At 45.4% G+C, this 27,356-nt stretch overlaps 1 protein-coding gene across 3 annotated transcripts in view; it reads left to right on the forward strand.

The window, feature by feature from the left end:
• Nucleotides 1-23,205, forward strand: part of MAML3 (mastermind like transcriptional coactivator 3) — a 391,239-nt gene extending 368,034 nt beyond the window's left edge. For 2 of the 3 annotated variants that reach the window (XM_074378302.1, XM_074378308.1), the window contains exons 3-5: nucleotides 12,060-12,323; nucleotides 16,332-16,416; nucleotides 19,659-23,205. In XM_074378302.1, coding sequence (XP_074234403.1) covers nucleotides 12,060-12,323; nucleotides 16,332-16,416; nucleotides 19,659-20,656 — 1,347 coding nt within the window. In that variant the 3' untranslated portion in view covers nucleotides 20,657-23,205. The remainder of the gene's footprint in view (nucleotides 1-12,059; nucleotides 12,324-16,331; nucleotides 16,417-19,658) is intronic. The other variant, XM_074378307.1, reaches the window with a different exon arrangement.
• The last annotated feature ends 4,151 nt before the right edge of the window (nucleotides 23,206-27,356 follow it).

Below are 27,356 nucleotides of genomic sequence, written 5' to 3' on the forward strand. Positions count from 1 at the left end.
TGTTTATCCTGAGCAAAAGGTGGTCATTTGTGAACAGGGATATTTTCCTCGGTGCAGCTGAGGAGCTGGCCTGACCATTAGGAAAGAAAAAAATATGAGCTGAATATATAGGCCCTGCCTAGAGTTTCTAATTCCTAGTTTTTGCGAAAATTGATGATAATGAGAGAAAACATTTATGAGCACTTGCTGTATGCCAAGCCCTGCTGAGTCCGACTACTTCAGAGAAGTTCTGGTGAAATGAGTGGAAAGTTTAAGATCTTGGAGAGGATAATTTCTAATTGCTTCCAGATTCCTTTATCCAGGTTACTCCGTGTGTGTGTGTGTGTGTGTGTGTGTATGATGCAGACTCAGGTGCTGTGTTCACTGCCACATAATTGCAAGCAGGGAAACTCCCTTTGAGGCCCATACTTCTAAAAGCACTTTTCGCCCAGTTTGTCCCAACTCGTCTCAAGGTTAACCAAAGACCTGGGAGATTTCTATTTCTTGGAGTCACCTGGTATATTTACAAAATGAAGAAAGACCAATGCATTTTTTTCCAAAAGAAAGTAATGTTTATTTTTAAAAATACAGTGTAGTGTAATCATACCATTCACAAGATAAATATGGGACTTATGAAGATATTATTCATCGTGGACTTGGAGCAGTGGGCTGGAGTTACAGGGCATGCCTTAAGCGGTAAAATAGGAGGCATCTTTCACTCCTATCAGGGTTTCTCAGTGACCCCATGTAAAACCTTGTGTGAAGAATATATCAAAAGATCTAAACTCGAGGAATCTTTGTGGCTGTAAGGCCCAGGGTCCAATGGTCTTTCAGAAAGGTCCCCCTTTCTGACCCTCTGTGAGCCCCTCTCCCAGACCTGCTTCCTCTAAGAACCTGGTTCTCAGCCCAAATCTCCTAAGTGTTAAAGTACTAACCCTGGATTTCTAAATGCAACTCCTTTTTCCTCCTCTCTCACACCTTCCCCCGAGTCCTGACCTCCTGCAACCCCACCACGACAACTGGCCTGCCTCTGCTCTCAGGAGTGCGGTGAGGGCTGCCCTCCCCTCGAGTCTCCCTGTGGTCACACCTGGTTTGCCCGCAGATAGGTTCAGCCGTGAGAAAATCAGCAAAGCAAGCTGACACAGACCCTCCCACTGGCAGCATCTCCCAGAGCGGGAGGGAGACCAGGGGACGGCTTTGTAGAAGTGGCTCTTCCCAGATGGTCAGAGCCAACATCCCTGAGCCATCCTCCCCAGGTTGCGGAGAGGATGGAGGGGATGGAGGACGCCCAGGCTTCTCTGCACAGCATGCCCTCGAGCCCCGAGCTTCCCTTCCTTTCCCTTCCCTTCTTCCTGTCTTGTAGTGGTTGCAGCAGAGAGCTCTATTTGGCAGCGTGGTGGGGCTCTTGTCTATAAATGGAAACATTGGCCTGACTCCCAGTATAACACAAGATAGGCCTCTGCAGCAGTTATGCAATCTTTGCCGTGATGACTTCATCAGAAGGAGGGGAGGCAATGAAAGAAAAATGGACGGTGTCGGGGAACAGTAGCTCCGGGAGGAAAACTCTTCCCAGCAGGTCAGCGGAAGACCGTTTCCTTCCCCCTCTCAATTTTTAAATCAAGGAAACAAAGATAGCAGACGTATCTGCTATCTGGGTAAAAACCCTAATTCCTGGTGAAGCTGACAAACCATTCGCAGTCCACGTGTCCAGACAGCAGCCATGTAGATGGCGGGCAGATGCGGTGTCCACCTCTGTAGGGCTAGGTTTTCTTACAGCCCCGCAGAGGAGACAGACTCTGGGGTCCAGCGATGGTTTTCACTCATCTCTCAAGTTCTTAAACTCTTAAGGTTAGGCTGGTACTGGCCATGCTCTGTGGTTTAAAGACTAGAAAGGAGAAGAACCCCAGAGAGCAGGTTGGTGCCCCAAAGAGAAACTTGTCCAGGTGGAACAGAGAATTCTTGGAAGATGGTCGGTGTCCTTCGGAGCCTTCTCTGGGACGTGGGTGCTCTGGCTGAGTTGTTGAACCCGCGGCCAAACCCAGTGTGTTCACATTCGTGCCATGTCTGGGTCTTGACGGGAGGACTGCTGGTTAAGAATGTCTACTGCACACTCCAGAGCATGAGGTGGAAATAGCCCAGGTCCCAGACACAGCAGGAGCCACTCTCAAGCTTACTACATTCCATTCCTTGTCTCTTTAGCCTAAATATTCCTAATGAGGTTTTGTGGGTTTTTGGCTGGACGTCAAGGGAAGGCAGGGCAGGTATATTATAGTTTAATGAATTCTCTAAATGTTGGCCATTTAAGTTTCTTTCTTTATTCCTTCCTTCCTTCCTTCCTTTCTTCCTTTCTTTCTTTCTTTCCTTCTTTCCTTTTTCACTACTTGAAATCATTTAAGCTATTTAGGATAAATCTTTACACAAGCTATGACTATTTCCAGGAGATGAATCCTTAGAAATGGAATTTCAGGGTATGATGCAGTCAAGTCTTTGATCACCTTGTCCTTCTGCTCTGGAAGCCACTCCCCTCTTGGCTAACAGAGCTGTTCCGAGACATTACTTCCTCTGGGAAGCCTTCAGACCCCTCCCCAGGCACATTCAGCTGCTGCCACTGCTGGGTTCCCTTGCTCTACTCCTTGTAGAAGGTCCAGGGATGTGGCTGTGCCACGTTCTCTACAACGATGCTGTGAGCTGCCCAGGAACTAGGGGGTCCTCACCCCGCATCAGAACTGGGGACTCCCTGAAAACAGGCAGATATGCCTTTTTTCTTTTTCTTTTCTTTTCTTTTGTCAGTATAAAGACTATTTTTTAGAGCATGAGACTTAAAATAATATTATGTTTGTAACAAACTGAAAGAGCATGAAAATATAAATCACTTATCACCCTCGTCTAACACGTGTATTCTGTGGCTGTTTTTTCTTCCCCTCTTAACTATATGTTGTAAGTTTTTTATGTGATTAGATAGCCTAGGAAGGCATGATTTTTATTGGCTGCCTAGTATTCAAGGTATAGATGTACCATAATTTATTTAATCAGGCTCCTATTGTTGCACACTAATGAACTTTTAACCAGTTTAGAGTAGCTGTGGTAGTGGAATTAATCACAACAAAGGAATCAAAAGGACTCTATAATTTACATCAAAGGCAGCGGAGAAGCCTAACTCTTCATGTTGTGTTTCCACTGGAGGGACCTATGGTAACTATGTTCAAAGCACTGATAAGGACAAACGGTATTTTTGTTGTTTTTACCCCCAAGTAAGTCCTTGAAAGCCTGACCTTCCTGTGGCTGACGGCACTCTCCCATCTCGCTCCGGCCTACCAACTTTAACCCCTTCTTTCATCTCCAGCTGAAGCTCCAGGAGCCCGGGGAAGCAGTCCATTACAGGGTAACTTTTTATCCTCCTCTCCAATCATACGTGATGTCAGTCTAGGCTACAGTTCAGCCCAGTCGGTTCAGTTCAGCAAAGATTTATTCCTTTGCAGCTGTTGACCTAGCTCTGTGCCAATGCTGGAAGACTCATAACAAAACCGAAAGACCTCACAGGCATACTGCCTTAAGGATCATATCCTACCAGAAAATTACTGCTTATCATAAGCATTTGGAAAGTTAGAACTTTCTACCTCTCTTATGTTACTTAGTAAGAAATAGTGGTTCAATCATGTATATGGGGCGGGGAGCTGAGGAGAAACACAAAACGCATCAAAATATTAACATGGTTGCCTGTGATTGTTAAAAATGAATATTGCCCTTTTTTTTAATACTTTTAGACAATATTTTAAACTTTTCCCAGTGATCGTGGGGGAAATCAGCAAAACACGTATTCATTAAAGAGTCAAAAGTTTGGGTAGGAACGCCGTCCTGCTCACTGAGAACCTAGAAAGAAAACCAAGTTTAGAGTGTTAGTCCTCATTATCCTAGGAGCTAAGCTAGAACCAGAGACACAGCATCTCTCTCAACCTCACTTTCTAGAGCTGCATGATCAAGAGCTCATAGCAGTAATAGTAATAACAACAAGCTATGTGTTGTGTGGTCAGGGTGTGCCAGTCACTGGGCCCCTGATGGAGCCGAGTTTCTACCCAAGCTTGTCGGTTCCCCCAATGCAAACCACTCCTTAGAGGCTGAGCAAAGAACTTTGCTGAACCCATTTAGCAGGCTTAGCATTGGGCCCGAGTTACTGGCCCTTTCAGTGATAAGCTTCCTAAATTGGTCAACTGCCTCAAAACTCAACCATCTTGGGGACCCAACCACCACACATCATATCCACATTTATCCAAGCTTCTTCAATAATCTGCCAAAACAGGGGGGTTTCTTTGGGGTAGGCCCTGTTGGGGCTCTACTATGAATTTATCGTAAGCAACTCTTAAAACCCACAGTGAAAAACTGTTCTGGATAAGGACAAAGAAAGTCTGTAAAAGAAGCCACCCTCCTGAAACCAAGTTTCTGCCCTGACACTTGATCAACTTCAAAGAGAAGTCTAGGGTTTGATTTTATTTTATTTCTTCCTTCCATTTATGGTTGAACGGTCTAATCTTATGCCCTTTCTTTAAATGTCGAAGTTGATACCACAAAGGCATCCTAATTTTGGGTATCAGGCAACATATAAAAAAATGATGTATATTTTTGTGCTCTTTCAGCTTCATCCTTTGATCCCAACAGAGTTCCTACCTTTTCATTCTATGCCCACTTCTCTCTCCCCCACCCCCTTCCCATTTCTCTTTACTCCAGAGTCCTCTTGGGTGGTCTGCTCAATTTAGACCAGATGCATGTTCTGGCCAGTGGAAAAGTCAGAATCCCAAAGACCACCATCAGCTGTGGGACATCAGGCGAGTTACTTAACCTCTCAGAGACTCAGATTTTTTTAAATCAAGAAAATAAGTTTATGTATAGCACAGATATTCAATATCTTCTAATAACCTGTAAAGAAAAAGAATATGAAAAGGACTATATATGTATGTATGTATGACACATTATGCTGTACACCAGAAATTGACCCAACATTGTAAATTGACTATACTTCAACTAAAAAAAAAAAAGAGTTTAATTACGCAGATGAAAACACCCAGCAGTGCATTTTGCATACAGTAGGTGACTCATAAGTGTTAGTTGTCTTCTTCCATTGTTGCTTCTGGTCTTATTCATGTTTGAAGAGTCTTTTCTGACCAGAGTGGACTTTCCTACCTTATATCAGACCAGGGGACAGAAGGCTAATGATGTTTGATGCTCCCTTCCTGAGCAAGGGAGTTTGGCTTCACCTCTTCCTCAATCTTGGCTGTTCCTCAGCCTCCAAGCAGAGCAGCAGGAATACTGATCTTTCTGAAAGAATCATGGCCATAGGCCCCTTTTAGAATTCTTGAGTTTACATTGCCTGAGCAGCCCTCTGAAAATTTGAGTTTTCTCCCAAATGTAGAAGAATCGGCAACAGAAATCTAAGCAACTCAGCATTCTGACTTACTTTTGAAAGTGCAGGGTCTGCAGTCTGATCAGGGCACAGAGAGTGCTGATACCCTAGGCTGCAGTCAGTGCCCATAAACCAGGAATATTTGCCGCAGTGATTCTCAAAACATGGGGCAAGGTAATTATCCGAGGGCATGTTAAACTGCTCCCAGAGACTCTGATACCTGAGGCCTGGGGCAGAGCCTGAGAATCAGCATTTCTAACGAGCTGCCAGGTGATGCCGACGCTGCTGGTTCCAGAACCACACTTAGAGAACCCCTGGTTTAGCCGGTTATCATTCCGCAACAGCCCACATTGGAAGTGGGGAGGTTTTAGCCTCTTCTTAACCATTTTCTCTCTATAGGCCTTTCATCTCCGAAGTCTCCATTGTCGAGGGAATAGTTCTGTGGATATGATTTTCATTTGAGGAGGTGGGGACTGAAACCCGAGAGGTCAAATGGTTCCCTGAGCCTCAGAATGCCAGTTCACCATCCTGGGCCTCTGAGAGTCACAGCCGGACGCCTCCATCCAGAGCTGCAGTGGGTGTCGGATTCTCTGACATGAAACTGCTGAACTCTTTCCCAGCAAACGTGATGTTCTGCGTGAAACGTCAGCTTCCACCTTTGAAAAGACTCCCTCCCTCCTTCTGAAACTTAAAACTTGAATAGTACCTCTGCAGGAGAAAGCCCTTTCCCCCGCCCCCCCTAGTGCTGAAGGGTTGGATATAGCAGTGTCTCCATGTATAGAATCTAGGCAAAATTCCTTTGGAGCTGAAGTTTTTGTTTTTATTATTTTTCTTTAATTACTTGAGTCTCTTCAGTGTGTGTGAAAAGCACAGATCTGTTTTCTGGGACATGCTTGTGTATGTATTAATTTCACTTTTTCCTACCACAAACACACCCCTCTCCCTCCTCCCCCGACTCGCGCCCCCTATGCCCTCGGTTCCCAGTTCCTTCTTAGCGGCCCGCACACACGGCGGGCGTGGTGGGGAGGGGAGGGGAGGGGAGTGGGGGCGGGAAGTGCGCCCCCGGAGCGCGTCCCAGCCTCACCAGTTGCGGAGAAGCGCGCGGGCCAAGGATGTCGGGGCCCCTGGGCGCCTTGCCAGCGGCTCCACGCCCACCCCCAACCCGGCAGCCCCTGCCCGAGCCCCTACCGCCTTGTCGGTTTCTTTGTTAAGCACGCCTGCGCCAAGAGGCATCTCCGGGCCTGCCGGGGGCGCACGGGCCCCACTCCTGACTTCTTAGAGTTCCCTGAGGACTTGTAAGAATATAGGCTTGAGTCGAGAGGCTAAATTACGCCCCAGGGGACTTTTTAAGTAAAATTCTAAATTTCATTTAGGCTCTTCGTAGTCCTTGCGATGCAGAGACACTGAGCCCACGCTCGCCCCCACCGCTGCCCTCCCTGCGCTGGCTTCGCGCAGCCAGGACTACGGGAAACCCTGTCCCTGTTGGACGATCCGCCCCAGGGTCTGAGTTACGCCACTGTCCCTACACTCACGGGTCGCCATCACCCCCCATCATCTCCTCCCGCTCTCAGCCCTTCCATTTCTTTCCACGGCCTCCCCCACCCCAACGTGAAATCTCCCTCCCCTCGGGCTAGAAGCAAAGTCGGTAATAAGAAACCAGTTCAGTGTCAGTCAGAGAGAGGGGGGAGATAACCCTAGAGATACACGGCAATGGAGAGAGAACTCATTTTGTGTAAAGAGGGCCTCGAGTCACCAGGGAATTCCTGGATTGTCTCAGGCTGTCGTGTGTGATGTCCATCACGCCGTGCGAACACCATCTGCTCGGTATTATGCTCTCAGTTGCCAGGCTACCTGCTGTACGCAGTAACACTTGACTGCCTGGCTCCACGCTCGCAGCGTTAGCCCAGACGCGCAGGGCGGGGGGACGGGAGGGGGAGGAAGGCGAGTCATGATTAAGCCATCTGCAAGCTGGGGGTGGGGGGACACACCGCGCGGGCGGAGCGGGCGGGCTGGCAGCGAGGACCGGGCTGACACCACCATCTGCTGGGGCAGAGGGAGAACAGCAGCTGCTCCTTGTTCTCCGACGAGAACACCTGAAAAAAGGCTGAAGCCCTGGGCGTCCTCCAGCCAGTTCTCCGCGAAGTCCCATCACCTCAGTCTCATCGCCGCTGGCAGCCTTTTGCAACCCTTTCGCTAAGGAGACTACAGTCTGGTTCGCCGCAGCATCCTGGGCCCATCTCAGCCAAACACGGTTCGTGTTCTTGAAAACACGAAGGAGAAATAAAGCTTCCCTACGCTCAGATTTATAAATAAACAGCTGGCTGCTCTTGGGAGATATTTTTACCACAGCTGTTTTTTGAAGTAGAAAACTGCCTCTTTGGGGGAGGTCGGGTGTTTTTTACACCTCCTACCTCTCTCCAGCCCTTAGAAAATTGCTAAGATCTTTTCCCTGGAGCAGAAGATAAGTAAAATAGGTTCAATGGTTTTGATTTTTTCCCCCTCCCTTTATTTTACTGAAGAGTGAGAGCTTTGGGGAGCAATGAAGATCTATGTAGTCAATTGGATTTCTGAGGGGAAGAGGCTGAATTAGGATTCTGGGTAGAAGGCAAGGGTGGTCGTTGGGCAGGGGGTGGAGTGGAGAACAAGCTAGTAATTAAAACTAAAAATAATGTATCATTTGGCTTCAAGGCATTACATTTCTGGTGACGAAAGCACAGCCTGGTTTTCTCTAATTGCACACAGTGTGTGTCCTCCTTAGAAATGAGAGCAGTGGTTTGAAGTCCTGAAATTCCACAGACTATTGCTCATTAAGCCCTCTTAGACTGGAGGTTAAAAGCCACCATGTCATATGAAACGGCTAATGGCCTCAGCCAGCTCAATTTGTAAGGTGAGTCACTTGGTTGGTTTTCACATTTGGCATACACACCCGAGGCTGGGGCTCTAGGTGTCACTCACCTGCTGTTGAATGCAGCAGAGATGGCTGGGAAAGTCCTAAAGGTGTATCAGCGTAGACTCGGGGATGTTTCATATGGAAGGCAGTCCTTTAAAAATGCACATAGCCCTCCTGCCTCTTGGTCTTCAGGCCTTCAGTGAGAAACTTGAAGGCAAAACCTTTGAGAGAGAACCATTTGGGAAAATATATAATTCTGAAAAGTAGTAACTGGACTATCCCTTTGGGAAGGTTTTTTCCCCCTACTGTGCTTTTGAAGTACATACAGGTCCCCTCCTCCCGCACCCATCTGAAACAGAGCTGTTCCTATGAAACCTTTCCTAAGCCGAACCAGCTTAAAGTGAAGAAGCAAGTACCTTAGAACACATCTTGCTAAGAATGTGCAAAATAATTATAGATAAAGCATAGATGCTCACAGACACTTCAAAGCTATGGTAGCTTGATACTGAGATGCTGAGTGTAGTTCCCAGGGAAGCAGCTTGGTGGCGCCACTCTCGCCGCCAGGGTTTCCCGCTGCCTCTGTAATCACTCTGCAAAACAAACACTGAACGCTATTTTAAATTTTCACCTTTTTTCATAAAAGCGAAAATCCTCTTCAGATTTCTTTTGATTAGCCCAAACAGGTACTCGTGTAGGTCTTTCATATAAGTGAAGTGTTGTAAGGTGAACTTTCAAAAAGTAGGGGATACCTGTATTTCTTTTTGCTCCAAAAAGGCAGGGACTGCAAGTGCTCAGGTGAGTAGACGTCATCACCTCATTTGCCTCTCCCTTTCTTTCCGAGTAGAGAGAAGGCTAGGAAAGCAACATATCACTACTTACCACTTCTGGGCAAGCTCACCAGTCACATGGGGGCTGGTCACACAGGACAAGAATATCTCAAAGTGCACTAGGATAAACGGAGCCAGCCCAGACCAGTCCTCTCATAAAAGCAAGCTGAAGAAAACTTAATCTTCCCTTGGGTCTCATTTTCTTTCCAACTCTCTCCTCCTTATCAAAATTGAGAAGTAGCAAATATACTGAAATACACATAAAAAAACTGTATTTGTATTTTTGCTGATTGGTTAACTATCTATACTTCAGTGTGAGTTCATTTGTTAAAGTGTTAGGTCAATCAGACATCTGTCTCCTAAAGTAGTGACAAACAGCTTTATCCCATTGGAAGGAAGGGTTTGGAAAACAGGTAGCAAGTTTGGGGGGAAAGAAAAGACTGAAATATCTTGACCTCTGCAGGAGTCAGTCATAAAGTAAATTTATTGGTAGCATAAAGTTCCTGGCACTGTTGAACATAAGGTCTTTTATTAACATAAATATTTCATAGCTCTCTACCTCATAATTGTCTGTGTCCAGAGAAAATAACACAAAGACAAGAAGTTTTAACTTCAGCAACAACACACTGACATTTGAAAACTAGAACACAGTACATTTATAGGAGACATACTATCTATTTAGTCTACAGGCAATTCTTAGGTGCATACTTGGCACTACGGACCCACAGTCTGGGACAGGCCTGTGCTTGTGGAAGGAATACTCAATACTTGTGAAGACTCAAGATCAGTGTTCCAGGTCTGCAGGTTCTGGTTCTTCCATTTACCGACCATGTGACCTGGGCTACCGCACTAACGCACCAGGACTGCTTAGGCTCTTGTTTCCTGGATGAGAGGAGTAATGAATTTTTGTTTGTTGTTTGTGTTGCTGGTTTTATTTTGTTTGGGTGGCAGAGGGAGGGAAGAAGGGCCCCTGAAAATGCAGTTTAGGAATCTCACAGCTGGAAAGAAGAGCATGAGTGGCTGAGCACCACGCGGTAGAGGGCAGGGGTACAGCGGGCCCGGGCTCCAGGGACTCCAGTGCAGGGCCATGTCTCCAGGAGGGACAGCGATCAAACACAACTGTATGTTTTGAGAGGAGGCTGCAGTGTGACTGACTGCACCGACACTGAAGAGGGAGCAAAGCAAAAAGAGGAAAAATATTAAAATCCCATTTGACTGCACTCTGTTTGTCATTTAGGATGGCTCAGAAGAGACAGATAAAATTCATGTTGTTCATAAAGCAGGCTAGTTGAATGCACTGATGAAGGAATGCATCAGTAATGACGGACATGCCATTGCAAATAAAAGTAACATATAAATTGTGATAACTACTACAACATCCAGTTAAGGTAATCACTTTTGTGTGTACATCTGTATAATATTAATTTCCTTCACCCCAAATAACTGGAAATAATACCAGTGTGGGGGGGGGGAATGAACATCTGGATTTTACAATGAAGAAATATTTTAAAAGTCCAGTTTGCCTGGATTAAAAAAAATGTGAGTAACTATGGATTTATTCACATTCATTTCTCCTGAGCTAAGTCTCATCATCAGGCCTCAGTATGACTATGTATGTCCTTACACACATGCCCATTTCATTTGTGTACCTCTCAGCGGCCAGTCTTTGTCCAGATAAATTACTTGAAACTTGAGTGAATCAAAAGGAACCTTTCTGCAGAATGTTCAGACTATACTTGGCTGTTGCCAGGTATGCCTGATAGAATGAACAGGAAAGAAAGAAAACGAAATCTTATGGTCACACACCTACTTTTCCCATCAGCTATTTCCCCCTAATGGTCTACACCGTGGGACTGTTACAGGGTTCCCCTCTGAGTACTTTCTCCCAGTAGTCACTTGGGCTATGTGTGAGTAGTTCTCTGCCACTTTACCTCCTATTCCTTAAGGACAGTCCTTAAAACTTGCCATCATTGACTGACTGACACATAATTGTAGAATCGAGACCCAGTTCAACTCCCCACATTTAAATTATCCCAGACATAGGAGACTCGATTCTATTTTTAAAGATGTTAGGAGATTACATGTCTTTGGTCTGTGTAACACACTCCCAGTTCTCACCATCAACAATTCTCATTAGCAGGATTTTTTTTTTACATATGTCAAAGTTTTCAAATAGCACAATTAATTAGAATTCCATCAAATAGCTGATCTGTTGATTAATAAATTCCAGCAGTCTTCTGTAAACGTCTCTCCTACCAGCAAAGAAGCCCATTTTTTTTCTCATTTTTCAGTTTTATTAGGTAGAATTGTTACAATTTGGCTGCACATATACAATATATTGCATGTAAATACATATATACAGTATACTGCACATATTTTTAAATTTACATATACGTACTGTTGGTTGTTTCTAAGAACGTTTAGAGCTTTAGCTTTTTAAACTTACATAGTTATCAAAGGAATAAAGCCAACCACAAAATAAGAATTAACTCAAAGAGATACTTACACCCCACTAGTAACAGCAACATTATTTATAATTACCAAGATATGGAAGCATAAGAAGCCCATTTTGGCCAGGTAGGCAGGAAGGATTAAGAGGTAAGGTCAAGGCTGTCTCATTCCAGGTTCAAGGTGAGCCCCGCCCCCAAGGATTTATTCCTTTTCCTTTGGAGGCACTCGGATTATTAGCTGAAAACCCAGTTCTTGTTCCTTAGCCAGTCCCATCGAAAACAACTGGACCTGGTCTCAGGTTCCCCAGAGCCCTGCTCTATTACTGTCCCCTGTAGCCTCTCCACTCTCACTGTGGTCAGGCTAGGTTTGAGGACCACTGGGTTATTTTATGGAAATGTAACGTGTGCCACTCAGGATCCCGCAGGTCCACAAGCCGGGGACCTGCCCCATCCCTCTTCCCCCACGCTTCCCTTCAGATGTGGAATCGCTGCGTTCTCTTCTCTTCCTGTCCTCCCAGGAGCAGCACCCGGTGGGGCTTCCGAGGACCACGGGCCCCATGCAGTCCTCCATGCCCCCAGGCTCCGGCGGCATGGTCTCGGGAGCCAGTCCCGCGGGTCCCGGCTTCCTGGGCAGCCAGCCCCAGGCAGCCATCATGAAGCAGATGCTCATTGATCAGCGGGCCCAGCTGATGGAGCAGCAGAAGCAGCAGTTCCTGCGGGAGCAGAGGCAGCAGCAGCAGCAGCAGCAGATTCTGGCCGAGCAGGTAGCACGCGCCCATGGTGTGAGTCATTCGTTCAGCAAACATTTATCCCGCGCCTGGTGTCTGTGAGGGCACCTCAGTTCATGTCCTTCATCAAGAAATTCACAAGCCAGCCTTTCCGAGATCTGCAGAAGAACCTGCAGAATTTAGACCCTTCAATTAGCTGGGCTTTTTCTTAGAACGAATTCGTTTGTTCTTAAAAGACAGGCTTCCACCATCCGTTTGAAGACCCATTTGCCAGAGACCCTTCTTCCATTTAAGGCTGGCTCTTTTCTTCTGGTTTCTGGTGCAGGGGTCTGTGTAATCAGCATGGGGGACAGTGATGGGAGGGGGCTGGTTCACAGTCTTCGCAAACTCTAATATTTCCAGCCTGGAGAAAAAAGAAAATAATTCAGAGAAGTTTGTTTCTTGGAGGAAAGTGTCAAAAGGAGGGATTGAGGAGAATTCTTAGAGAATTGGTCATGAACAATGGAACGGGAACAATAGCAGGATAATAGGGCCCACAGAACTACCTGGAAACCTGAACTCAGGGTCACAGAAAGGGTGCAAACTTGAGAAAATTCCCAGCAGCTTTTAAAACAGTTCAGGAAATCTTTGAGTTAAAGGAAGGCCTAATACACAGAAAGCTTTACCCTAGACATCTTTGACCACCCTTGACATATAATTCCTTCAGCTTTGAAAGAAAGCCTTCCCTGCTGGCTGCCCTAAGTTTCAGTGCGTTTTGTTTTTTCAAGATGCCCATGCCTGATTTAGTGTTATCCCAGGAAAGGCCTGAGACCTTCCACAGGAGGTCCCTAGTTAGCTTCTGTGGGGGGTGGTCCATTGCATCACACCCTTCTATTATAGGAGATGTGAGGCTGTCATCTAAGGCTCACGCCCACAGTTACCCTTCTAGAATGTTCCTAGTAGGATCAGAATTTTGGAAATTTATTAAATATCCTCCACCATATCTATACAAGATACTGTGTAGGACACAAGGTGCATTGAGGTCCTTACTAACCAAGAGCAGCCATTCAAAGTGACACCAGTCATCCCCCAAATAGAAAAATTGTACCATTGAGCACAGTTCACTTATGTTCCCTTTTTGCTTTTGTTCCTGAACAGCTGTGTAATTATCTCCCTTTTTACCGAGGTCAGTCAGCTGCCTGGCAGCTCTTGTGCAAACAAACCTCTATCCCTCTCACCCTGCATAAGGTGTGTGACAAGGAGCCACGCTAATCTCTCTGAGGCAGTGGTAAATGGAGCTGCTGCAGGGACGCTGGGCTTTGCAAATCCTCTCCTCAGCCAATCCCAGGCAATTTCAAGTGTGCCTGATACTGTGACCAAGATGCAGAGGGAATGGGGGGTAACCAGGCCGAGTACGGCTGTACCAGCCCAAGGGTGTCCCCACACGGCGAGGTCAGGCAGCCCCAGGAATGAGGGAGACAGGGGAGTTGCCACAGGATGGCACCCACAGACCATGAGGTGAGAGCATGTGCGACCCCTCAGAACCCAGGACACGGAAAGACAGACATAGGACTCCTTAGAAAAGACGAGGAAATGGGAAATTGCAAAAAATAATAGTAGTAAGTATAATTCCTTAATGACTGTGTGTAACAAGAGATGAAGAGGGACCGAGGAAAGAACAGTTTACTCTGAGTCACATCTTTTGCTTGTGGTATGATTTTGGAAAAACCTAACCTCACTCCTCATCTGCCAAGTTAGGTTTTCATCATTTCCCAGCCTCCCTCCTGATGCTCCCATGAGTCATGTGTGTAAAATCCTTGAGAAACTGCACAGACGTAGGTTGGGGCCTGTCACGTGACCCCGGCATCACAGAACGCGGTGCAAGAGCTGCAGCCGCACGTGCCAGCCGTCCTGTGGGACCAGCCCGGAAACGAAGCCGCGAGATGTGGCCCCTCATCTGCACCTGGAGACAGTGCTTACTGACGTGGGCGCCCTGTGGCTCTTCGCTCATTGTTTTAGAATGACTGTGGCCACATCGACGCCACGCTGATTTTCCTGGGCCGTGCAACAACAGTGAAAGTCTCCTAACACTTTTCAGTTTTGCAAACCGCCTACTGGGAATGCTTGGGTTTCCGAAAGGGCATGTGAGGGGAAACAGAAGGACTGGGAGCTTGCATATCTTTGGGCACTTTCAAATGATTCTCAGCGGACTTAGCAATCAGAACAGAGCTGGTTGAAAGCAGGTGGGAATTAACATTTAATGCATTATTCTCAGAGAGCACAGAGGTGTTGACTCCCATCTATTCACAGAGTTGCAATGGAACCTGATATTTTAGATATGAAACAAACATTGGGGATCATGAAGTCCCTTTATTTTACACAGGAGGAAACTGAGGCAGGGGCTTATGTGATTTTTTTGAATCAGGCAGAGAGAGGCAGAGCCAGGACTATAACCCGGGCCCCCTGACTCCTGACTGACAACCCCCAGCGCCTATTTGCAGCTGTAAGTGGAACAGTTACATTCTTACATAATCTAGGAAGTTTGGCTGAGAAGAAGCTTTTAAATGCTCAGCTTACTCTCAATCACGTTCTTATTATTGCTGCCTAAAAGATTAGCATGGTTTCTTGTCTACAGTGTGTCTACACAGTTAATTCATTTCACTAGTTTTGTGCAAAACACCGTGGTAGGCACCACAGGATGGGGTGAACACAGGCTCTTCTTTCCTTTGGTTGCCAGAGTGCTGACTGGCCTTGTCAAGAAAAAGGGGAAAAAAAGAAAGAAAGAAAAGGAAAATTACAGAGCTGCCCAGGAACAAAAACAAGAGAAAAAATAGAAATAAACACATGTGTTAAGAAGTGGTCAATGTGTGTTATTTTTGTAATGAACACTCTTAAGAGCCTGGCCCTCGTCTATGTTTTTAGAACCCTTGCAGATGAAAGGTGCTTAATGAATATTTAGCAGCTGCAGAAGGAGGTTAAGCAACGTGCCAGAGGTCACGCAGCTATTTGACCGCAGACCTAGAACTAAAACCCCTTCCTTTGCTCTTTCCACCATATTCTGATTTTCTCTCCCTTTTTCACGTACAGCATGATAATGGTCATAATAGCCTTCCCAGTATATTGGCAACAGGGTTGACCGAGCAGAATCCCCGTGACAGTAAGACGAAAAACTCAAACGCAAGCCTCCTGGCCCGCGGTATACGTGGAACCCCTCACGGTCTCCACAAGGCAGTAAATGCTGTGTATCTGGCTTGTGGAGATGTGTTTTGCAGGCAGTATGGCTTCCTGGGAATAAAAGGAGACTTTTGTGTAGTTTCTGAGAATCCCATCTTCTTATACCCGAAGCATCTATTTCGGTCATTAAAAATTAGTTGCTTGTCCGTTTGAGCTCAGTCCCCAGCATGAGGAAAGCATGCGGGCTGATGTTGGAATATCAGAGTCAGAGCTGCCTCCTTCACTGCTCCTTCCTCATAAGCCAGCGAGTCCACACAGCAGAAGAGCCACAGATGTTGATCAAGGATGCTCATAGCAGTGGTATCTGTGACAGCCTAAACCTGGAAGCACCCTTAAATAACCATCCCTGGTGCACAGGTAAATAAATCTTGGTGTGTTCATGTGAGGGACTAGTGCTCAACAGTGAGAATTAACAGACCACACTGCACGCATCACTGTGGATGAAGCTCTCATATACAATTAAACCAAAGAGCCAGACACAAAAGCCAGACTCGAATACACTGTGTAAACCCCCTACTATAAAGTACAGAAGCAGACGTAACTCATCTGTTGTTAGCTTGGGATAGTGGTTCCAGCGGGTCAGATGAAAGTAATGACTGCAAAGGGGCATGAGGGCTCCTCGCAGGGTTCTGTTTCTTGATCCAGGTGCTGTTTCCCAGGAGCGTGTTCACCTGTGAAAACCCATCACACTGTACACGGATGCTATATGCTTTGCACTTACCTATATGAATGTTACCTTCAATTCAGAGTTGAGTTTTTGAAAACTGCCTTCCTCAGCATCTCCAGGATCTTTAATTGCACGCTGTCTCTCATCTCACCTTCCCGCCCTTCTCGTCCTCTGTCTTTTAGCAGTTGCAGCAACCACATTTACCCCGGCAGCACCTCCAGCAGCAGCGGAATCCGTACCCAGTGCAGCAGGTCAACCAGTTTCAAGGTGAGGCACACCCCTGCTGTTGTGTACCTTCCAACTGGGAAGCATACGTGAATGTAGAGCCAGTGACAATGCCACGTGTGCTGTGTTTGTGTCCCAGTAACATTAACAGTGTTTAAGAATGAAAGGTACCAACCAATCAGAATGCCAGGTGATAACCTTTTGGTCACTGGGCCCCAGGGAGATGTTGGTGGGCCCACGGAGGGGTCGGGTGGCTGTCGGGGTGGGACTGGGACAGCTGTTCCTTACCAAAAGTACAGAAGTATTTCAGTAGTTTAATAACCGAAAAAGACATGCAGGTGTCTTTTCACCCAATATCGCCTGGTTTATGTCTTGTCATCTCGGTGCCGGCGGTGGGTGGGATTTGCCTGTCTCACAAGTTCCCCGTGTTGCTGGCCCAAGGGCCACACTTCGAGAACTGGTCCTTTATATTATGAACTAACTAAAACCATTGAATCTGATAAACCTGGCATAGTGTCCCTTGAGTTTTCTAGGTTTGTAACTCATGTATTATTTTTTAGAATAAATGGACAAAGGAGTTGAATAACTCCTCTATATTCTTAATGCTTGGGTCCAGTTTAAAGAAAAGGTCTGCTCTTTGATCTTTTCTGAAACCCCAAATCACAGGTAATTAACCTAAAAATGTAGCTACACTGAAGCTAAACAACCCGTGACATTTCAGAGTTCCTGAGCTGAATGGTAATTTTGTTTTACTCTCTTCAGTATTTTCACGTATTTTACTAACACCCAAGGTATCATAATGTTATGTACCTGGGAAAATAGCAAATTGATAGATAAGAAGTACTGTCCTTGGAGAGAAGTTCTGTTAGGAACCTATAGGTTCTCTCACCACTACACTTTTCAAAGGTTTTAATGACTATCTTTTTCTTACTGAGTTTTGTGCCTCTGGGCAGTGTTACATGCCTATGGGGAAATGCTTGTTTTTCATAAATATAGACTTCTTGTGAGTGAAAACAGACACGGATCCTTTTAGGGAATAAATTGCATATTACCATTTTTATTTGAATATAGAAAATTTTCTTTGACACTGTGATGTTAACCAGCAGACAGGAAAATTAATTTGACTATGGTGTCTCACAGTAATATCTGTTTTAGACAAAAATTTAAAAAAGAAGGAGAAAAAGTAGCCTGTTGTTTAACGTATGTAGTCATCAGGTAAAGACAAGTTAATTCTTTGAATGCATTTGAATTTTTTTCCTTTGTACATTTAAAATTCCTAAAATTATAAAAACTAGATTAGTAAGAAGCTTTTTATTTTTCCTAGGTTGAAAATACGGTGCTGAATGCTGATATTAAAATGTCCTTTTTTTAAAATAAGAATTACATCTGGATAGCATAGTCATTTACACTACGTAAAAATAATGGTTGGCTTGGATTAATGTTTCAATACCTCTTAAAAGACACTGCAGCATTTCTGCCCTCTAAAGAAGAGAAACTATTTCTCATTCACAAAATTAGTCCAGACAGTATCCAATCCCTCAACATATTTATTTGAAAATTAACAACAAAAATGTCCAAAATATGAAAGTCCTTTCATCTGTTTCCAGCAGCCTATTTATGTAATTTGGTCTATCCAATCAATCTCTGAGTCAGCAATATTTTTCCCTTAAATTTTTTTTATAAGCAACTCAATAACCCATTTACCACAGTTGATCAAATGGGCCATGCAGTCGATATAAATTAAGTCATTAAGGTCACAAAACTTCATAACAAGATTACAAGTTGCAATATATACTACCATCCAGTGTTTAACCAGGGACTTTTGATTTTTTTTTAAATCCACTTAGATATGATTAAGCTTAAAACAAAAAAACGGAAACGTTTCTAGGGATCTCCCCCAGATCTTTGAGGTTTCCACACAGTGACCATTTCATTTTTCAGTGCAGTGTGGTATTGATCTCAAGCCACAAAAACTTAAGTCATAATCAAAATTCCTGTAATTTTCTTTCTTAAAGAAAGAAAGAAAATATGGAGACATATTTGCTGCCCAGAAATCAATAACCCCATCAGGAAGACAAAAACACACTTTAGTTGCCTGCCAAGGTGCCAGGCTTAACCAGGTTACACTATTCTCATCTGGTTTCTCATCCCAGTTCCAGGGAGGATCAAATTTGCTTAGAATATCAGTTGGTTCCTATGCTGTACCTTTTTTAAATGTCCAGGGAAAAAAAATATTTTTCTTTTTTTTTTTCATGTATTTAATCATTAACAGGGACACAGAAAAACCCATTTTTGTATACCTCCTAGACCTTGACAACATTGACTGAGGTTCAAAGGGTGACATTTTTATCCTCTTGGCTAGTTTAGAAATTTCCTAGAAACATTTAAAAAAGGATTCACTCAAGTGCCTAAATAGAATTGAGTGACTTGGTTGAGTGACTGGCCAACTTTTAAGGCAGCATCATTAAAACCGCTTTAGTGGTCCCTGCTGATTTGAAGGAGTGGCCTTTGCTGGAGAAACACATAAAGTTCATTGCCAAGTAGCAAGTAACAGGATGATTTCTTTTTCTGACTCAGGAAGCTGGCCAGTTCTCACTGACATGTTATGATTCAGAGAATCTGGAGCATGTGAAAACCTACAGAGGGGATCCAAACAAATGTCCCATCTGTCGAAGCAGCTTCTTAGCAGAAGCGATGGCCTTTAACCTCTCAAATCCTACTCAAGTCTTAAGGGAAATTAATCTAATGGTCTTTATTGATAGTATTCTCTACTGAACCATGTTCCACTTCACAAACAGGATATGCAAAGTGACCAGCCATTTCTTGCTAATTTAGCCCAGGAGGTGAATTTCCTCACACCTCCAAAAAAAAAAAAATGGTATCTTACTGGTTGAGGATGGTATCATATTAAGAAGAGTAAGAAACAATTTGCTTCTGAATGTGAACAAAAATAATATCAGGGTCTATCAAGTGGAAAAGTCAACTGCAAAAGCATGTGTACTGTATGATCCCAATTTTTGTGTGTCTATTTATATATTAATGTAAGTTAGCAGTGGTCACCTCTGGATAGTGGGAGTTAGGGTGACTTAATTTTCTTCTTTGTGCTTTTCAGTATTTTCAACTTTTTCACAATCAGCATGTTATAGTCAGAAAAATAATCATCATTATCAGAGTAGATCCTTTCAGATAAAAGAATTTTATATTCCCAAAGGGAAGTCCAGCAGCTTGTTACAGTGCATCGCTGATAGAGATGCGTGAGTAGGTGTGTCCTTTTCTCCCTGCAGGGTCTCCCCAGGATATAGCAGCCGTGAGAAGCCAGGCAGCTCTCCAGAGCATGCGAACTTCACGGTTGATGGCACAGAACGCAGGCATGATGGGAATGGGACCCTCCCAGAACCCAGGAACAATGGTCACAGCAGCAGCCCAGTCAGAGATGGGACTGGTCTCTTATAGCTCCACGCCTCCCAGCCAACCGGGAATGTACAGTATGAGCACAGGAATGACCCAAATGTTGCAGCACCCAAACCAAAGTGGCATGAGTCTCACCCACAACCAAGCCCAGGGGCCGAGGCAGCCCACCTCGGGGCAAGGGGTCGGGATGGTGAGTGGTTTTGGCCAGGGCATGCTGGTGAACTCAGCCATGACCCAGCAGCACCAGCAGATGAAGGGGCCGGTCGGCCAGGCCTTGCCCAGGCCCCAGGGCCCACCGAGGCTGCAGAGCATTATGGGAACGGTCCAGCAGGGAACACAGAGCTGGCAACAGAGGAGCTTACAGGGGATGCCCGGGAGGACTAGTGGAGAATTAGCATCATTCAACAACGGTGCCAGCTACCCACTGCAAGCCGGCCAGCCGAGGCTGACCAAGCAACACTTCCCACAGGGACTGAGCCAGGTCGTGGATGCCAACACTGGAGTGGTGAGAACCCTCAACCCGGCTGCCATGGGTCGGCAGATTATGCCACCGCTCCCAGGGCAGCAGGGCCCCAGCCAGGCCAGGCCGATGGTCATGTCTGGCCTAAGCCAGGGTGTACCCGGCCTGCCCGCATTCAGCCAGCCCCCAGCACAGCAGCAGATGCCCAGCGGCAGCTTTGCGCCAAGCAGCCAGAGCCAAGCCTATGAGCGGAACCCCCCTCAGGACATGTCATACAATTACAGTGGGGACGCAGCAGGGGCTTCCTTCCCCGGCCTCTCAGACAGTGCAGATCTCGTGGACTCCATCATCAAAGGTGGGCCGGGGGATGAGTGGATGCAGGAGCTCGATGAATTGTTTGGAAACCCCTAGTCAAGAGGGGCCCGCAGGAGCCACAGCGCTAGTGGTTAAAGCTTCAACCACAAAAAACAGGATGTTGACTCATCCTTGTTTTTTTTGTTTTTTTGACCCACGTAAACTGAGCAAAACTGCAGCCAGCTGACAGTGGAAGATCCAGGTACCAATCCACAGCCCCAGTGGGCCTCATTTCACCTGACTTTCACACAGCAGTCAAGACGAGACACCCTGCGGACCCTGTGAGAGAGGGAGGCGCACCTGAGGCAGATGGGGGAGATGATTCTGCAGCCCCTCTGCCGGGCCCTCCCTGTGATCACCCGGCCCAGTGTGAGCCGCTCCAGCCAAGACCAACTGCTGCCCAGCACAAGGTGGCCATCAGCCCCTCCTGGTCCAGAACCGGAGGCTGCAGCTTTGGAGACACGAAGGAAAGAGCCTCAGGCTGGGGGAAGTTTCATGAAGGCTTCTGGGTGGTTGCACAGGCCAAGAGCGCACGTCAGAAATGCTGAACTCTGGTTGCAAAGAGATGTCCGGCTTCAAGACATGCTACTGTGTTGGGAAGGGAGGCACCAAGAATAGTGAGATGTCACAGGAAGACAACACAGGATCCTACAGGCCTGTCTTCTGCCCTCAATGACCCTCAGGAAGTTTAGAGACATTGCCTCCCAAGGACAGCCAAGCGAGCTTGGAGAAGGGTCCTCACAGCCCTGGGCGGGCAGCCTTCTGCTGGTGACCGTGGTGACCGTCACTCTGGGGAGTTGGGCTGGAGCCTGCGGGGGCCCAGTATGACCCGATACCTCTCGGCAACTCCCATCTGCTCTCAGCAGCCACAGGATGGGGTGTTCCCAGCTGGATGCTGTGTGTCCGCCAGCACAGCCTTTCTCCCCATCCCTGCCCTTGCCCCTCTTTGCCTCCACCCCAGCCTGCCCTGGCATCTCCTTGCAGGCTATCCAAGAAGAAATGAAGCTTTTGTCTTTAGGGAGCCAGAGCAGAGGCAAAATAAATGCCAGAAGAACTTAGACAATGCCTGAAATATAAAGGCAACACTGGAGTTTTCTTTCTCTGCCTGGAACTGAGTGGGCTGCTCTGCTTTTCAGTGATGGGTTTACACAAGCCGCACCTGTTGCTTCTGGGACACCAAGGAGGGACTGGCCTGGATGTCGCCGGCTCTGGCTCCCTTTGGGAAAATCCCCAGGGTGATCCAAAATCGGCCCAGCCCTTCATCCCTACTTATCAGAAAGACTAATTGCAAACCCTGGAAGAAGATGAGGAACTGAAAAATCAATTGCCCCACCTCACACCTTTTGATGATGAAGAGGAGGAAGGAGGGTTCCTTTCATACGGGCAAAGTAATCCACTCCTGAAGTTCTGTACAGTTGTTCTCTTTGTAATTCACCCGAATCATCCCTCACTGAAGCCTGTGGGAAGGGATCCACAACCTCCACTGTCATAAGGCTTGTCCCGTTCGTCCTCACCTCCCCTCCCACCGTCCCGTTGGCATAACCGTTGTCCTCGTGAGTGAGAGTGGTGTGAGCTTTTCTCCTGCCACCCCTGCCCTCCGTGTCTGAAAGGCAGGCTCCCTCCTGGGCACCCACAGGTCGTCACTCGCCACACCAGAGCCCCGGCCCCACCACTGGAGCTGGACTGGCTGCGCTCAGGGAAGGTCAGGAACGGGGTTTGAATGAAAAGCTGGGACAGAGGAGGCAGATGGGCAGCAGGCAGGCCAACACTGCTCTTGACTTGCTTGCCAAGTACCAAGGTCATAGATCTACTCAGCAAAGGGCAGGACAGAGACCAGAGGCGGCCAGGTGGGTGAGGGTCCAGGCAGGGGCTGTGCTCCCTCTGGGAAGAGGTGGTAGCAGGCTGACCGTGAACTCCCTGCGTGGGGAGGGCCACCACCAGGAAAACTCTTGAGTGGAAACAGATGAAAACCAAAACCAAAAAAAAAAGGTAAACACGAATACACAGAGTATATAATTACCTTTTTCTGAAAGGTACAGGAAATATATAAGCAATGATGAGAAACTGGAGGTGGCTGATGGAGGTTGGGTTGGGAGGGCTCCATTATCTTTTAAAAGCTTCCTCCAAATGCTCAGTACTGGGACCAACTAAATCGAGAGGTAGATTTTAATACGGTTGTTTTGTTTTGTTTTTGTTTTTACTACGGTGCTGATGTACATGTAATGTCTAAAAAAGTTATTTGTAAATAAGTTTTTACAATACTGCAGATATCACTGGGTCTACTATCTGTAAAAAATATACATATAAATATATATATATACTGTTTGTTTAAAATAGAGTATTTTTATTTCATTCCTTAACTCATCGTCCCAGCAGTGGTATTGCACTTCAGATGACATCTAATTACTAATTTGTACTGTATGACCTTTGGCAAATTCCTCCATTTTATTCAGATTTTTCTAGTTTTCTGTTTTTACTTTGTACATGAGCATTACTTATTTCCTTTTAAGAAATGTACAGAACTCTGAAATGTAGAAATGAAGTGATGTTGACATACCACTTTTAAAGAAAAAAAAAAACAAATAAAAGATCATTATCTGAACCAATCCAACGTTTAGTTTATTTTAGGTCTGTCGCTGCTGCTCTAATCTTAATTAAGCAAATGTATTACGCCTGGGTTTTAATTGATTAACTGCAGTTCTTGTTTCAAATTTTTGATATTATTTAAACATTTGTGTAACAGTAGAGATCTATCGGTCATCCCCAGCCTTTTTAATTCAACAGCACAACTAAAACGTTCTCTATTTGCACTCTAGGGGATGTGGCAGAGGTAGGAGAGGAAAGTCAGCTTTAGACTGAAGTCCATCTGTAGACTCAGTACTGTGACAATTCAAATTCCACCTGGTTCATTCTGAGAATTTGGAAAATTGATAGTAAACTCCTTATTTAGAAAAGGAAGAAAACCCAAGGAATATATTGGGGAAAGTAACAACGGGGCCTTGACACTATCGGTGCGCACGCACACACGCACGCACACGCACGCACACCATGTGTGCCGCAATGTTGCCAGCCCAGCTGCACCTCTTTGGAGGACGGCCTCGTGCCAGGGCCTGGCGTAGCCAGCACCACCCACAGAGAGCTGAACGGTGCTTAGCAGTTTATATCTCTCCAGATTGCTGTTAGTCAGTGACCTCCTGGTGCAGGAACGAGAGAGCCCAGTTAACTTGCCTGGAGAAACCCTGAGATAGGATTTCTGTTCTGAGCTCCCCTTCAGGATCAGGCAGAGGCTGGGAATTACCAGAAGGTGCCGCCTTGCTTGGCTTTTTGCTCTTTTGTAGGCAAGCAGGACCCTATGGGGGCCTTCCCGGGACAGACCCCACCCCCATAACCTCTACTGTAGGTCCTCTCTGATAATAGTAACTCATGCATATTTCCTGAGTTTTTCAGATGCTAAAAACCACCACCAAATGGAAGCAATTAACTACTTGGTTCTTAGCACATAGCCCACAGACCATTATCAGTTTAAGAACTGATACTGTTAACCGCCCTGTTGCCTCACCATCAACCAATCAGAATTGTGCACGAGCTGATTGCAGACTCTGGGCCGCCCCTCTCTCACGTGGCCTTTGAAAATGCTCAGCTGAAACCCTTTGAGGAGTTTGGGTTTTTAGCCATGAGCCACGTATTCTCCTTGCTCGGCCCTGCAGTAAACCTTTCTCTGCTCTGGTCTCCGACTTCTCGGTTTGTTTGGCCTCACTATGCATGGGACACATAAAACTTGCATACAGTAACAGTTTTGGAGAAGCCAGCGAGGAGGCCGTGCTCTGGCAGGTCAGTCCCAGCCTGGGGCCCCTTCCCTAGGTCCTGCAGCTGCTGCAGCTCACTTCGCTCCAGGGAACCAGGAAGGACTCTCCCCAACAGGCCAGCTTCCCCAGTACAAAGCTGTTTGGAGCCGAGACACATCGGAGCTGCGGTCCACGGTCGTTGGCGCCTGGGGGTGAGTGGCTCCAGCTTGCTCAGGCTGGGAATTCTCTCCACCCATCTGGGTTCATCCTGTTGCGGGAAGTGAGTCGCTCTGGGCTCATTGCGAGCCACTCTGGTTCTGTTTTGTTTCGGGAGCTGGGCCCTTCAGTTTGGAGGCCTCATCTGGGAGTGGAGGTGGAATTTTTAAACTATACCTCCTCTGATTTTCTATGTGATCGTAGTTTATTTGTTGTTTGTGTTTTTGAGTGTGTTGTTTTGGGGTGAGCCACTCTGGCTTGGGCAGATTGGGGAAATTCTACCCACACACCCTGGGCTCATTCCCTTCTGGGAAGTGAGCCATTCTGGGCTCAATGGGAACCACTGTGGGTCCATTCTCTTTCAGGAGATCTTTTGTGGGACCATGTTTGTTGTTTGTGCGTGTGTCAGTACTTACATTGGTGGATTGAGATGTCTTTGGCAAGTAACGGAGCTCACGTGTGATGACACCAGCATATCCCTATCGCGTTGGCTTCACCTGATTTTTTTTTTTTCCCCTTTCTAGCCTTGGTCTTTCATTTAGCTTCATCTCTGATGGGGCGCTGGTTGGGGTTCTCCCCCTTTTAAATTGATGGTGCATTGGTTGGGAATTTCCGTTTTGGGGCTAGAGAACTGAGAATCTAAGAGACTGGTTTGAATTGTTGTGTGCTTGATATCTGATAATCTCGGCCATGAATAATTACCGTGCCCCTAGGGTATATTTTGCAAAACTGGGAGATCTTCAGCTATGCTCCCATAAGTGAAAGAAAATGATATTTTTAATTGTAACACTGTGTGGGCTCAGTACCCACTGAGATTTGGAGAACAGTGCACCCTAATGGCTCTGTTAGTGTATTAAAGTGGGCCTTTAGCAATCTGGCTTTTATCTGGGGGGAAATGTGTGAGCGTCTCAATACCTGTGTCCAAAAGGGGAAAAACTCTTGAGATCTCTGGTTCTGTCTTTATGTGAAAATTAATTTGTAAAGTAACTATTTGACTTAAAAGTAAGCACTTACAAGTGCTTATATATACTTATACTTCTAAGTATAAAAGAAGCTAGACAACAAATTTCAGGTTCACATAATCTAAGAAATATTTAATATTGAATTAATACCTGCTATTAAAGCTAGCTTAAGCTTGTTGGTATAATCAATACAGACATGTCGTTCATTGCAGCTGGATTTACTCAAGGTCCATAAGTTTATTTCTGTTACAGAGTTTGTCAGCAGAAAGAAAAAAATAAACTCGGTATGGTGAAATTCTTATAAGTAAATTAAATGCAAATGAGATAAGAGCTTTTGGGTGAACTCTTCAGAAATAATTATGTTTTAGTAATGTCTACTTAAAAATGATCTCTCCAGATATTTGATAAGTTGAAATTTTAGAGTTGTACTAAATTAAGTTTATTGAATAGATCACTCCCAAACAAAATAAGATACTAAAACATTATTTATTGAACATTGAAAGACAAAAGGTGTTTAGGACTGTTATTAAATATGTTTGGTGCCACTGTGAAGGAAGTTCATAATTGCTTGCTTCTTGGGTTTCACTAGAAATTAAGGTTTTTAGAGTTGTGAATTCTAATTTAAATGTCATTAAAGCTACTACAAATATAGTAAAGGAAACACTTCAGTATACATTAGGAAAGTAGGATATGTTTTGAGTAAAAGGTATGAGGAATGGAATTGCACTTTGTTAAGGGAAAAACAGTGATTTGGTTCTGGAGCTGGTTGCTTCTAGATGGTGGGGGTGGGGAGGACAAACTAATGTGGATACAGAAAGTTGTAGAAAGGGAGCCTTGAAAACAGAGTTTTGTGCATGGTTGGGCTGAGATTAAACTTTTAATTGGGTAAGTGGATTTTGTCATTAAAAGTAAGCTGGTGCAGGACTAGGTTTTGTTCCTCTATTAGGAGAACAAAGTTTACTCAGAGTGTTTCTGATAACAGATTGTGTGAAACTTTTTGGTATTTTGACAAACTTCCTGTCAAATTGTAATTAAAGTTCTTCTGACTTCAGCTAACTTTGGGATGCTTCAGAGGGCCCCTGAGGCATCTCAGAGAAAAATGTTTAACTAGGATTGGTTGGTATGTTAAATTATATGGGAAGCATTGTCAAATGAGTGATAAGCCTTCTCAGATTATACCATATGGATAAATGTTATTAATATAGACATTCTAGAAATTAAAGTCTCTGAAATTTAGATATGTCCCGGTATAATGCTATCAGTCATAATTCTAATTATCTTGAAATGTTGAATGTCACAGCAACTTAAGATTCTTTGTCAAAAACATTGTAAGCAGATCTTTAACCTTGCTTTTTTAAGTCCTTTGTCATTCATAGCCAGTTAAAGCTGATGCTTTGCAAAACTGCTTCATCTTCAAGAAGATTCACAAAAAGGACTTTTTGACAAGCACAGCTTTCTTTTAAATCATATTGCTGAACTGGGTAAGATATTTAAAAGGTCTAATGAAAACTCTGATTTCACACTGTTGCCCCCAATGTTTAGGATAGAAAGAATTCTCTAATGGGGTTGTCACAGTGTAGAACTAATCATGATGAATGACAATACTTTCTTTAAGTCTGTTGCTAAAAGGACATGTAGAAAGCTTGTGTGACAATTGGGCATAAGTGATAAAATGTATCGCCTATAAAGTGTTTCCCCATTAACATATCTGAGCCTGTTCTGAACATCTGATTAGTTTTCCTCCAAAGTGGATACATAGGCAAATAAAGAGGAGGCCTGGCCCCAAGGGACATG

This window comes from Camelus bactrianus, chromosome 2 (genome assembly GCF_048773025.1).
Source record: "Camelus bactrianus isolate YW-2024 breed Bactrian camel chromosome 2, ASM4877302v1, whole genome shotgun sequence".
Taxonomy (NCBI): domain Eukaryota; kingdom Metazoa; phylum Chordata; class Mammalia; order Artiodactyla; family Camelidae; genus Camelus; species Camelus bactrianus.